The sequence below is a fragment of the Cydia amplana genome, chromosome 3 (genome assembly GCF_948474715.1).
Source record: "Cydia amplana chromosome 3, ilCydAmpl1.1, whole genome shotgun sequence".
NCBI classification, from domain to species: Eukaryota; Metazoa; Arthropoda; class Insecta; order Lepidoptera; family Tortricidae; genus Cydia; species Cydia amplana.
Genome location: NC_086071.1, coordinates 13,789,768 through 13,804,349, shown reverse-complemented (window position 1 = coordinate 13,804,349; position 14,582 = coordinate 13,789,768). Strand labels below are relative to the sequence as shown.

The following is a 14,582-nucleotide window of genomic DNA, read 5'->3' as shown; positions in this document are numbered from 1 at the left end:
TTTGATGAAGTTATCTGTCAATCCAGAAGAATACCACTAATATTTCTTACCTTGCTTTTTATAAAAGTTAGAAGCGGAAACAATTAATTGAAATGAAATCACTGGCAATCTATTTTTCCTTTTAAACATTCCGTATTGACCTGAATTCTCAGCCGTCGGCGGTAACAAAAGGTGAGCACCTTATAATTTTAACTCTTTTACAGTCATATCATGCACGACAATTATCCTTTTTTCCCCATTGTTATTAACAAAAGTCCCGATTTGTTCCATCCCGGATATCGGCAATCAGGCCGTGAAAGCTGGCTAAAGAGCAAAAACATGATCGGAGGACAAAGCCTCATTAACAGGATTCACTGCTGATATAGCTACGCAATACCTTATACCCGACTGCATGTATTATGGGTACATTGCAGTACAAAGATATTAACTAAGTACTTTTTGTGTAATAATTAGAGTAATATGTAGGTTTCATTGATTTGTAACTTAAATTTGATCCACTTCTCGACGTCTAAGTGAGCTGAAATTTGGCGTGCTTCCGTAGTTCCGATGGCAATGCAATGATATATAATTAATATTATTATGCTAACATATAGCTGATCTGATGGTGCAGTCTAATGGCTCCTTTACGCGATGGGCCAGCGCCGGCCACTCCAAGGGACGCAGCCATGCGGTAGAATGAGATAGCAATATCACTTGCTCCCTCTAACGCATAAATGCGTCCCTTGGAGTGGCCGACGCTGGCCCGTCGTGTAGAGGAGCCATAAAGGTAGGTAGGTAAAGGAAAACACAAACACATGATTTTAGGTTCATTATCATTAAATTTCAAAAGTACATGATAGAGGTGCGAATGAGAGGAAGTCAGTCATATTTAAAGTGATATTCGGATGTCAATTACAGCTGCATTACTGTTGCGACATTACTGCTGCGGCATTGATGTCGCCGCTGTACCTACCAGTCAATTTCCTTGATAAAATGAGTGACGTTCGCCGGCGCATTACTGCCGCGACTATGACGTTCGATCCGATACTCATTTTATCAAGGAAAGTGACAGATACAGCTACGTTGCATCAACGCTGCCGCAGTAATGTAGCAACAGTAACGCAGCTGGATTTGACATCCGAATGTAACCTAAGATGAATATGTAAATTTTCGTCACTTTAATTCTAATAAATGACAATGTAAGTATTTCACCTTTATTATTGCTATAAAGGTTCAATGAATACGCTGTGTCGAGTTCTAGAACATTCACGGGCCTTACTTGCCCGAATCACTCAAGTTTATAGTTCGTTTTTTTAGCATTAGAAAGAACTTGAAAGAAGGTAAGCGATCTCGACATGTCTTTTAATTGAAAAACGCTTTTTAAAAATCAGTAACTATTACTTATGAAAGCAGAAGAATATAAATGATCGTATTAGATTCATAATTGTTAAATATTTGCCGTAACTTATTTTAAAAATGTGTTTTTCAATTAAAAGACGCATTAAGATTGTTTACCTTATTTCTAATGCTAAAAAAACGAACTATAGAAATTTGGCGAATTAATTAACTATGCAATGAAAAGGCTTGGCAGAGGCCCGATAGGAATGTTACTAATAGATAAGTAGATAACACATACTAATAATGCAACAAGCAAAACGCTTGTATGTCACATGGATGTTACATACATACGAGCGCTTGTGTATAGGTACTATAAAAATGTAACAGTGTCATATTTTCTGTGGCGTTAATTTAAAACAACCACTTTGAATTTTATTAGAATCGTTATTGTAAAGTTTAAAAGATCGCGAGTTCACGCTGTAAAAGCGTTAACTTTCTGGTTTTGGTAAATCACAAAGCAGAAAGTGTAGTAGAGTTTGTCTGTAGGCCGGTGTCCGCTCGGCGCTTCAATCCGCGCTGGATATTTATTGTTATTGGATCGGCGCGCGGACATGCATCCACACTTCGCGGCTATCACGAGGGAACAACTTTATCGGCCGCGCCACTATTCTGGAGCAGCATTCAGATTTTTTTGTGTTGTAGTTTTGTTATTGGTAGGTATGTTACTCACAGTACTGTGTCGCATCGATACTATAAGTAGAGGAGGAGACCGAAAGACTTGCCTAGGTGAGAGAATTGCCTATTGATTAATTTAATAAAAAATAATATATTACAAAAATAATACTTATCAAAATAAGTACCTACTTATATATATTTTTAGCAAGCATACGTCATGCCCGAATTAATATCGATGTTAGGCTATATTATTATTCGAGTGATAAATTGATCGTAAAACCGGTAAATATTTTCATTTCGGCACATTTTTATTAAATAAAATTGTTCAAGTCCAGTCAAGTCAAGATTTTATCCAGGCGCAAGCATAGTGCCTGGATAAAATCTAAATAGCAATAATTTTGAGCATAATATGCTTAATTGCTTACACCAATTAGCAGACAATTCATTAATTTTCTCATTTCTCTAACTGCTGGACTATCACGCAGACGAAGTCGCGGGCAAAAGCTAATTAGATATATAGCGAACTACCATTATAAATATTACGACGTGTTTTAAAAATAATCATTAAATGAGATTTATTCTATGCCAAATAGTTTGCTTGCAAACTCTTTACTCAGAATACTCCCGCGCCTGCATTTCGCACGTACGATCCCATAAACTTTCCTCACCATCGGTAATTTGTTAAATGATAGGCCGCATCTACATAATATGAACATTCGCTGACACTACCAGCCGTAAGTAGTTCTATGCTCAAATATATTAACACCCATCCTACGCGCGTCTTGGTGTGATATCGCCAAATTAAATTATAAGTAAAGAAGGTATTGATCAGATACGTGTGGGTATGGACATGAACAGAATGTGTAATAAAGTTTCACATGTATATTATGTAGTATATGATTGATAGTAAATTCTACCCTATTTTTTTTTTTTGCATTTGCGGTTTACTTTGACGTTCTAATCGCACTGAATATCCTAAATACCTTTGGAGACTTATTTTAAGCTTTATTCAAATAAATTGGTCATACGAGGTGAAAGCTTGTAATTTAATAAAATATAAAAATTTGTTTTGAGGTTTTTGAAACTTTTTACAATTCCAAAAAATGAGGTGGTTAATACTGTGTGACGCCGACAATAACAATTATGCCACTTTACAGTAAAGCCATAAAAAATCCAAAAAAATATACTCTCAATTACATTAAAAGCACATAATAAATTGAGCAAAAACAACCATAAGCTACCTCTCTAAATGTTTTCACACATTTCTTAACGAAACACTAAAGGATATGACATCATTGGCGCGTAAAATTCACAAATTATTTATATGCAAATTGGCTGAGCAATCATAACATAAATTCTTTATAATCTCGCTAACCTTACAGAGGCCAGTAAAATTATCTGCGGGGCGAAAAAGTGTTTCGATATTGGTTCCCACTGACATTCAAACTTAGCCTTTCCGTATGCAACTGCTAAAAGGTAAGGCTGTCGATACACCGAGAGCGACAGCTGCTTAGTGCTCTTAACGTGACAGTCGCCAACCGCAGCTGCACTACTGTTCATTTTACTAAGGAAATTGACAGTAACAGCGACGCGTTCAGTACCAGTAGTGCAGCTGCGGTCAGAAATGGAATGTTACCCTTAAGGTGACGTTCAGATTTCAACTGCAGCTGTTGCGGCGTCGTTTTAGCCGCCGCTGTAGACAATAACAGCCATATTCGAACTTTAAGATAGGTACGTCAAATACCTATTAGATAGGTATCTATTAGACATCATCAAGATATGTCAGTGTCAAACAAGTGTCAAAAGTGACGTTTCTTCAAACAAAAACGTCACTTTTGACACTTGTTTGACACTGACATATCTTGGTGATGTCTAATAGATATCTAGTTCAAAATCCGAATCGGGACCTAAGTGACGTTTACCACCGCTTTACTGCCGCGATTATGACGTTCATTCCGCCACTCATTTTAACAAGGAAGTTGACAGATACTGCAGCGGCTACAACGACGCAACAGAAATGCTACTTGACATCTAAACGTCACCTTTAAATTACAATTGTTTAAGACTATATCGTATTTATTAGAATAATACTAATGTACATACCATTTAGGGCCACTTGCACCATCCCATTAACCCAAGGTTACGCGGTTAAACCGTTAACTCAGTATAAAATTGTACTGGTAACCATGGTAACTCCAGGGTAAACTCTGCTAACCCACCAGGGTTAATGGAATGGTGCAAGTGGCACTTAAGGGTTAATAAAACGAAATCCGGGGCAATGCTTTATAATTAACAAAATGATAGGTATGTACTTAATTGTTTAGCTAGCCAAAACTACCTGCTTTGCGTCTTAGCCTTTTAAAGAAATAAAACATTTCAGTTGATCTGTGTATGTGTAATACAGTGAAAGCATATAACTGGAAACCGCCTTTGGGAACATTACCGTTCAAATTCTCGGGCCAAATTAGCACACATACACAATTACGCCTTTTAAATAAGACGATACGTTTACAGAGCCTGTCTCTATTACACTAACGTACACAGCTAAGTGTAGATGAAATGCATATAATGTCAATTACTACCAATCAGCGACATTAATCCGCTAATAACCTTCTTGCTGTACGTACTGGCCGCTGAGAGTTCGCGGTTCATATTTGATTAGAATATGACTTGGACAAGGATAGGTTTATGCCATACATTGAAGAACCAGTCAAATAATTCACGTATAATAATTTAATACAGATTAAAACATAACTAGTTAAAATGTTGTTATGAAATTAAATGACAGACTAACTCAACATAATTAAATATTCATTGTTGTATAAATGTATTCCGCTATAATAAGTATTTTGTATATTTTATTATCAATCTGTATGGCAGTGCGAAGACACGTTCAGAGCCCGTACCATGAGTCACTGACAGAGTCAAAACTGACATTTACGCTATCGAGAACGTAATTTACTTTCTATACATCTCGTTTACACTAATATGCGAGTACGAGCGAGATGTATAGAAAGTAAATTACGTTCTCGACGGCGTTTATGTCAGTGCCAAACTGATAGTAGCCGTACTGGTATAGGCTGTCCGTTTTTCTAAGATCAAGTACTATGTAAATGTATGGCGAACTTGATCTTAGAAATCGGACAGGCTATACAGCCTGCAAAATTTACATGGGTACACGAATCGGGTCAAAAACATTTAAACAGGCGGAGTCACAATAAATCCCCACTTTCAGTTCCAATGGAAATATTTTATTATGTATATAGCCGGTCAAGCAAGTTTGTCAGTAGAAAAAGGCGCAAAATTTTGTATGGGACCATAACCGTTCGCGCGCTTACATTTTCTAAATTTGCTGCTCTTTTCTACTGACGGAAATGGCTTGAGAGAAAACCTACTGTGACAGTAGAGGGTGGATTCAAATGATCAACATTTTCAGATAATGTGTGTATTTGTTAAATTAATTCAGTGAAAGCGTGATAGAAAAAAATGTATCTACATATAGGAGACCGGGTATGATTATCTCACGGGTTATCTCATGAATAGAACATAATATTCTAGATATCTTGCCAGACATCCACTCAATTTCATGTCTCTCTAATTGGACAGTTTTTTTCCATAGTTCTCTGCGAATAGCATCTTGTGGGAATCTGAATGGAAAGTAATGTAAAATGACAATAATAAATTTGATTATTAATTTGAAATAACTAGGTAGTTTTTTTATAGCTCCATCACATGAAATAAAAAAGGAAAATACAAATCTGTAAGAAGGAATTTATTACTACATTTATAATTATATAGAAAACACCTAAACCAAACATAAGTTAATAAAATAGTCTACTTCATTTGGCATAAAACCATCCCTATTATTCTCGCAATTTAAAAAGTCGTATGTTGTTATGAAAGTCGTATGCAGTTATTACGTTTTAGCTTAGCACGATAGTATTGAAAAAATGTCGTCATGTTTATTCCAAATTTTACTGAAGTTATCTGTTTACTACAAGTGAAAAGTGATTCCACTGTCCTTGATATGAACTAAAATAACTTCTGCACCACTTCACGACACATGAAGACATTTTTAATTACAAAAAAACGTAGTTTTTATAAACCAATTTAGCCATCCGTCACTGACTGTCATCTCGGCCGAACTGAAGTTGCAAATCGAACAGTCTGTAAGCACCGCCTACAATCGAATACTTTACGTTGGGTCATAATTGAGCGGACAGAATACTTCCATGGTTTATATGCGTTCACTGGTGTAATATCTAAATGCAAAACACCTAAACTATTCCAAGCATTCGTTGACATGGATTGTGTCAAATATATTAATTAAATTTAAATGATTATCTCTAATTGTCAGGCATTAAGTTTTCGCGCCTACTTAAGCCGTGGTAATACGAAACAATTGAGCCATTAGCGTGTTATTTACGATCGGACGTGAAACCGTTAAGTGACAAACCGGCTCTATAAAAATCATCCCATTAACCGACCCGGACAAATCACAGGGAAAAAATCTATCTTAGTTTTCCATAAAACCATGAGCAGATTCGAAATGTAAGCACATTAAGTTATCGGTGGAATTATCTCGTACGTGTTACAATATTTATTTGTTTCTCGCTCGGACGGACGGTGTGATTGTGGCGGAGTGTTCTCTGATTCTCTCCCAATTAGGTGGTTATTGACATTTTACTTTTATCGGGGCAATCTTGGGATGACCTCTCCGATTCATAGTGCTGCACTTTGGGGTCCCTTTGTTTCCCATAAAGTTTTAAGTCATAATTTATTCACAACTTTGGGAACAAATCAAATTATTTTATTAAATATTTTGATTTGTGTTTTTTAAGTAGTCACACTACTATATATAAATTATAAACTGAAATAAATGTCATATATTAAAGAAAAAGTGACGAAGCCCACCAGTGCCAGTGCTTTAGCGCGGATTGCTAAAGACGCCGGTTCGAATCCGGCCTTCACCACTAGAGGGAGGGCTTCGTCACTTTTTCTTTAATATATGACATCTATTTCAGTTCATAATGTATTGTTTGTCCTATAATTATTAGTCCTAAAACTGAAACCGTTATCTTTTCAGGATTTTCGTAAGGTTAACCTATAATTAGGTTAGATTAGGTTTGGTTTGTTTTATGGCAATCCTGAAAAGTGACGCGTTTATGAATCAAATAAATTATGACTAACGAAAATGCGGCAAACAATTATACATTAGGACTTAAAACTTTTTGGGAAACAATAGCAGCGCTTTGTTCAAAGGTTGACAGATGTTAAAAGTTTGTATTGGCTTAATTCAATTAAATAAGGTAATATGACATATTATCGTGTGAATAAAATGAGGTAATATTTATGATCCGAGTTTTAGATCTAAAAAAAAACACGCATTTGATCTCACCACTAAGAGAGCTTTAAAATGTGGTAAACATTGACTTTTTTGTTACCAAATTTACGAGAAATAAAAAAAAGACAATAATATTCGAAAAAGAAATATTTTCACGTCAGCTTGTAATTAATTGTGAGTAATTATATTTTTGTTTTTAATTACTGTACACGTACTGTACCTTCCTCACTCTAGCAATAATCAGCTGAACAACAAAATGATTGCCTCCAAATAAGGCCCGCACTATAGATAGGACAAGTTGTGACAGCGCCTAACGTCGAAATTTATCCCAAAAAGGGAAGCTGTTAATAGAGTCATTCAACGTTACCGGTGGAATTATCTACAAAGAAGTCTCAGAGTCTGTTGGGCTGTCGGTCGGAAATATAAATTTATTCAGTGGTTGTCGCTGCGACACGGGCGCCCGGCTGTATCTCGCCGAGTAATCTTGAACATTGGCGTTAAAGAATTTAAATTATATGCCGATACAAATGAACGGTCGAACCCATCTCATTTATTGCTCTAATCCGAATTATATTGACTAGATATTTGGGATTCTGAACGCATTGTCACGTTATTTTGTAGTGTAATATCGATTCTGGTAATTTATAGCGCTATTATACGCCTAAGCGGCATCTCAGAACAGTAACAAGAGTATAGTAAACCACAATACTGATCGGGATTCGAAAGTCGTGCGTCGTCAATACCGGTAGATGTAATAGTTTTGAGCAACTAGGCACACACTAAGTTTTAAATTTACATCACAAAAGAGATTTATTGTTTATTCACTTTCAACAATACACTGATGGACAGTGCCTCAGTGCATTTTACTTGTAATGTAAAACGAGTAAAATGTAGGTATATTTATTACATTTTATTTGAAACTAAAGTTATATGACGAAAATTAAGTACAATAAAATGATTATGTAGATTTGAAATTTAAGTTAAAAAAAGTTGGTCGCAAATCAATGACCCTGTATTATACCTACGTAAAATTATTACAATTTAAATAAGTTATAGAACTAGATATGATGTAATGGAATGTGCATCGAAGGCATCGGACTCATATATCAAGCCGTTGCTTATCTTATAGCGCAGCGAATCAAACACGCATGCAAACCAGTGTTACTGTGGTTTCTAGATCTGTAATAGCTATGCGTATTCGGAAAGCGCATTTGGTGGTTCACCTGAGCTTGCTTGCTTGGTAAGCAAATGTAATAGTGCTCCGGGCCAAGCGTTAGCGCTGACTATAAATTCCGATTACTATTAGGTATTTCATTACTCCCGCTAATTAAGCGCAGCAACCAATTCGCGCGCGTTTGCGCATCCATCGGTGCTCGCCCGGAGACACCATTACTCTTGCTACTACCATTTTTACATGTGTAGAGTTATTGATGTCACAGACCCTCTCTATATTGTCGCTCTTTCGTAAGAATGAACCAGGGATGTTGCGAACATCCGCATCCGCATCCGCAACCGCGGAACTTCCGCATTATTTTCAACATCCGCATCCGCATCCGCATCCGCATAAAATCGATGCGGAGCTTATGCGGATGCGGATGTCGAACAAGTCGGTATAGGAACGTCTTAGCGGCGGCGTAAGTGCTAGGTAATTTCGTCATTACCTATAAGGAAATCGTCTAGCTAGATCCAGAAAAGTCGGCGAAGTTGCTGTTTATCTATCTATCTAATACCTTTAAACGAGCAATTCTTGTTTATTTATATATACATTTCGGGGATCTCGGAAACGGCTCTAACGATTTCGATGAAATTTGCTATATGGGGGTTTTCGGGGGCGAAAAATCGATCTAGCTAGGTCTTATCTCAGGGAAAACGCGCATTTTCGAGTTTTTATATGTTTTCCGAGCGAAGCTCGGTCACCCAGATATTTAAATATAACGCACCTGAGCGTTTTCCAAAAAAAGTGGACATTTCATTCATGTCTTCAAAATATTGACTTCTTGGGCTCATTTTACTCAGAATCATTTGTACATTCACGCCTCATACATAAAAAAATGTGTCCAAAAATTTCCTTTCCTGATCGTCACATTCTTGTATGAAATTGTTTTTATTTGTATGAACGTGACGTACTGGAAAAAATTTTTTTCATACAACATTTTGGGACACTTTTTTTCATGTATGAGGCGTGAATGTACAAATGATTCTGAGTAAAATGAGCCCAAGAAGTCAATATTTTGAAGACATGAATGACATGTACACTTTTTTTGGAAAACGCTCACCTATATTCTTGCTCAAATACTAAACGTTTCGGTTTTTTTAATTAAAAAATACTAAAAATGTAATATTTGACGTTTTCTAAGTACCTAATCTTGACATCCGCATCCGCATCCGCATCCGCGGATGTGAGCCTTTAAATATCCGCATCCGCATCCGCATCCGCGGATGTCAAAAAATCTGCATCCGCAACATCCCTGGAATGAACGTATAATAACGGTAGTAATACTCCCTGGTGATAGTTGCCCTTTGCCCCATCTAGGGGACATAGGACATGTACAGATGTAGTGCATAATTATTTTCCATCGTATTTTCACGGAAACGTATGAACATGTCTTGCTATTTCAGTCAGTCTCGGTAGAAAAAGTACTGAGTTCGACTGAAGTAGCATGACAGGTACGAACGTTTTCGCGAAAATACGATGGAAAACGATTAGGTATGCACTACATCCGTACGTCACCCTTTTATTAATAAATATTTTTGGTACAACTAAACGGCGTAGGAAAACCTCGTTTCTCGTTTTAAAATCTAGCATTCAACATAGTGTTGTGAATAATGCTTATTTCGAGGCTTAAAGACTTGAACCCTTAATACTCTCGAGGCTTAACGTCTCGAAGGCGGCAAAGACGATTTCTTACATCCATACGCGTAAAATAAATAAATACAATTCTCAAATATAGTCGAGTCTTCAAGACTTACGAGTCTTGAAGGCTCGAGTCTTTAAGCCTAAAAATAAGCGTTGTGACAAACTACAGTGACTGGCAAGCCAATTCAAATGTAGGTACACTGATATCAGACTGACATCATTTATATGTCATTCTCATGTCCGTGTTCGTTCGAATTGGCCCGTGTATTTTAACGAATCACGATGGTGGATAAGGAAAAGATCATCTTATCCCTTTAAACGATCAATTATTGTATATTTATTTATTTATTTATATGTATATGTACCTATATTTTGGAGGATATAATCAAACGGAGACGCCATGTCTGTAATTTTCTGTACAAAACAGTCTGCCGATTTTTGCGGGGGAGGGGAACGTCAAATGTATGCGTAACGTAAAAATAGCCATGTCAGATAAACGTCAGTCCATACATTGTGTATGACCGTTGGCCGCCTATTTTCGACAGAGGGGAAAGCCTGTCAATGGCTACTCCGTTTAGTTGTATCCTCCAAGACCTATATAGTTTCAGGATCTCGGAAACGTCTCTAACGATTTCGATGAAATTTGCTATATGGAGGTTATTGGAGGCGAAAAGTCGATTTAGGTAAGTCTTATCTCTGGGAAAACGCGAATTTTTGAGTTTATTATGTTTTCCGAGCAAAGCTCGGTCTCCCAGATATTGATATTAATACCTACAAAGAAGAGGTGAAAACAAAATTAATTTTCAACAGTATCAAGCGTACCTCCAATCCGAATCAACTCTATTTGTGTCTAGATCTACCGGGGATTGTAAATTTATTACAGGACATCTCCATCTCAAAGCACTATATGCTAATACGAACAGAGTAATCAACTTTATTAAGTCGATGCCCTTAGGTGCCCCGTTTCATTTAAGTTGATTTCTTGTATGGGGTATAGAGTTCTTGCATTTGATTCTGCCATGATTGATATCTACATGGATGGTCTAGGTACGAGTATGTAGACGTCAATCATGTCACTTTGCCTCATAGTCAGTATTGTGAATAACGCTTAAAGACTCGAGCCCTCAATAAGTCAGTAACTCAGTAAGTCTTAAAGACTCGACTATATTTGAGAATTGTATTTATTTATTTTACGCATATGGATGTAAGAAATCGTCTTTGCCGCCTTTGAGGCGTTAAGCCTCGAGAGTCTTAAGGGTTCGAGTCTTTAAGCCTCGAAATGACCGTTATTCACAACACCACTCATACTAAAATTAGTTCAGTATGACCTACATATTCACCCTTCAGAGTTTGACCAGAGATAACATAATCATTCTGTAACTGTATATTGTTAATAAAAACCAAGTAATTAGCAGAGACATATGATCATCATACTCATAAAAACTATTTATTTCATACATAATACATAAAAATCCGTTTGGCAGTTGAGTATTTTCGAATTGAATAACTTGAATATGTTATTAATATATTACGTATAAATAAGTAAACAGACACTCGTGTCTATATTCATTAAAATAAAATTATTATAAAAATAACTCACACATCCGCACTAGACGCACAAGAACGTTGCTTAGACATTTTCATTCTTAATTTCCGTTTTTCCATTAGAGTTTTTTGTAAATCGTCTATTTCCTTTGAAGACGCATTTTGAATACTAGAAGTGTTCTTTCTGATTTGTTTTCTCAGTGTAGCTTTTTCATTCATGTAAAACTCGATGGATTTTTTCGTTTCTTTTAACTCTTCTTTTTTCTCTTCATTCACTGCTTTTATAGTATTTCTTTTTCGTTCTAGCTCATCATGTAAACCTATTTTCATTGCATTTACTCTTTCTTTAAGTTCTGCCATTGACATCTCACACAGTAAACCTAAGCCAGATGTTTCTGTCAAGTCTATAATTTTTGGTACTTTTGCTTTTTTCGCTATTATAGCAAGAATTTTGAACTCCTTTATCATTTTAACTCTGCGGTCTAACTCATTCTGTTTATCTTTTAAAGCTTTTTCTAACAATCTTTCATTCCGTCTCTTAAAAATTTCGGCAGCTTCTTTATTTTTCAATGCAATATTGTGTTTAGCTTGCAATACATTTAATTCTAACATAGACAATTTTTCCATTTGCTTGCGTTTTTTTATTATTTCGTTTTTTCTCCAATTATCTAGTTCTTCATTCCACATTTCTTTCTCTTTCAGGAACTGTTCATATTTCTTTTTATTTTCAACAACGACTCTTTGTTTAGCCAATAATGCTTCTTCATATGAAATTTGGCCCAATAAATGTTTCTTTTCTATGTCAAGTAATCGTTCTCTTTCGTTCTCTTGGCGGTCAAATTCTTGTAATTCCTCTATTTTTGCAGTATTTTTGCTGTTTAAAGCATTTTTAAACCATTGAACTTCTTCTTGTTCAGCTAATTGAATTCTTTTATTCATCCGCTTGATGGTGACTGCAGTTTCTTTAACTGGTTGGCATATTTTTTTTATTGAGTATGTGTTTTGAATTTTCGGTAATGGTTTTATTGAGTTTTCTATTTCTTCTTTAATACTATGAAGTTTTTGAAAATATGCTTTTGATTTAACCATAGCATAATGACAGTCTATATTTTTAACATCGTTTAATAAGTGGTTGGCTTTCTGCTTATTTTTCTCATAGCTTTTTTTTAATTTTTCGTCTATATCATTTCTGGATACAATCCGTTTTGGTTTTGATACATGAGGTAATGAGACTGGCGATGAAGGTAAAGGATGAGTTGCGCGACTGGCTGAATGTAGTCCTTGTCTATTCAACAGACTAGGTGCTATTGGCACAGTTAGCGGCTTTGTCCTACGGATTCTAATCTTTTTAACATATTCTGCATAAGTATTAGCCATTTCACTTATGTAAGGTTGCCACGTATATAAAGGACATGTAATATTTTCGGTAATATACTTTGCATCATAATAATCTTCACCAACGTGTTCCAAGAAAGTCAACACTTCGTCGTTACTCAAGAAGGATGTAAACGTACTCAACAAAGGCTTGCTTAAATTAAACAGACATTTGTACAGAAGATGCACGTCTTTAGGTTTGATTTGAAAGATTAGAGCGTGGAACAAAATCATGAAGAAGTCTTTATCTTCATCTGAAAGTTTCTCGGGCAAGTGAAAAGCTATGTCTTTTAAGAATTGATCGTGCTTCTGAATGCCTAGAAACGTTTTGGCCACCCAGCCTAGTTTGGAATCTTCCGTGTCTTTCGGACACTTATCGATGTATGACTTCATGTATTCGTGGGGAGCGACTGCGACTGCAGAGCTATAATCAATTAATAGATTTCTTACCATTTTGACATTTGCTGATGTGTAATAGTAAACCATTCTATTATTTTATGGTTTACTATCTTCTAATATCACATACGACTTAAATATATAACGTACAATTCATATTTTACAAATTCATATTATACAATCACAACAAATATTTATTTGACGCTGTCCGAAATGTTGACGCTTGACATTAGCACATTTGATTTATTAGGTTAGTGGAGGTTTGATTACACCGGGTTTACAACCTGTCGATTTATTTAATACTATAGATAAAATACACTAATTATAGTTGGTCAAACCAAATTGTCAGTAAATAAGAACAAAAAAACTATACTCATCCTTTTCTTTTGGGTGCTAGTACTAGTGTAAGACAAAGCTAGTATGATTATATCTGTCTTTGTTTGAAATAAGACAGTCCTTTGACAAACTATAAGCACATAAATAATTAATGAATTTTATGTGAATTTTGCTTAAACCATATTCACTTCACTCTTTGGTCTTCACCCATGGCACTCGCGCGAGCCATGTTAGAGTCTGTGCGGAAAGAGAAGAGTCGTGGATTGTATTGGGCCCCATACATTCCACGACTCTTCTCTTTCCGCACAGACTCTATGTACGGCGAGAGGCTACGTTGCCACCCTACGCCGACAAGTAGGGTTACAACATGATCCTACATAATTAAATTACCACTAATCGAAATAGAACAAAAATCTCTAGAACAGTCCTGACAATTGGTATGGTATAAAAGGTATTTGGTAATAATAGTAAGGTCCTGTTTTTATGTATGTACAGATCATCTAACGTTTGGGGACCTCGAGGATCCTCCGCCATCTTGGAAAATATGTCTCATCCTTTAGAAAAAAATGCCTTTTTCTCTGATCTACGCACTCTTTGAAAATAGGGCAACATATTAGGTACCTAAAGCTTATTTATCTTATTAAATTCTACACAAAAATAATAGTTTGTGTTACAAGGGATCAAAATGATATAGGTATTTCCGTCAAGGGCGTACATTGAATCCTGAATGAAGCGATG

General features: G+C 35.9%; 1 protein-coding gene across 1 annotated transcript; it reads right to left on the bottom strand.

Annotated features, from left to right (window-relative positions):
• Positions 1-11,789: 11,789 nt before the first annotated feature.
• LOC134662608 (cilia- and flagella-associated protein 99-like) lies at positions 11,790-13,708 on the bottom strand. The gene has a single exon (XM_063518881.1). It carries the CDS (start codon positions 13,596-13,598, stop codon positions 11,790-11,792), a length of 1,809 nt encoding a protein of 602 aa, XP_063374951.1. The 5' UTR covers positions 13,599-13,708.
• Between the last annotated feature and the right edge of the window lie 874 nt (positions 13,709-14,582).

Excerpts from the sequence above, each read along its gene's own strand:
- LOC134662608 (XM_063518881.1), bottom strand. The coding sequence starts at position 13,598 with ATGGTTTACTATTACACATCAGCAAATGTCAAAATGGTAAGAAATCTA.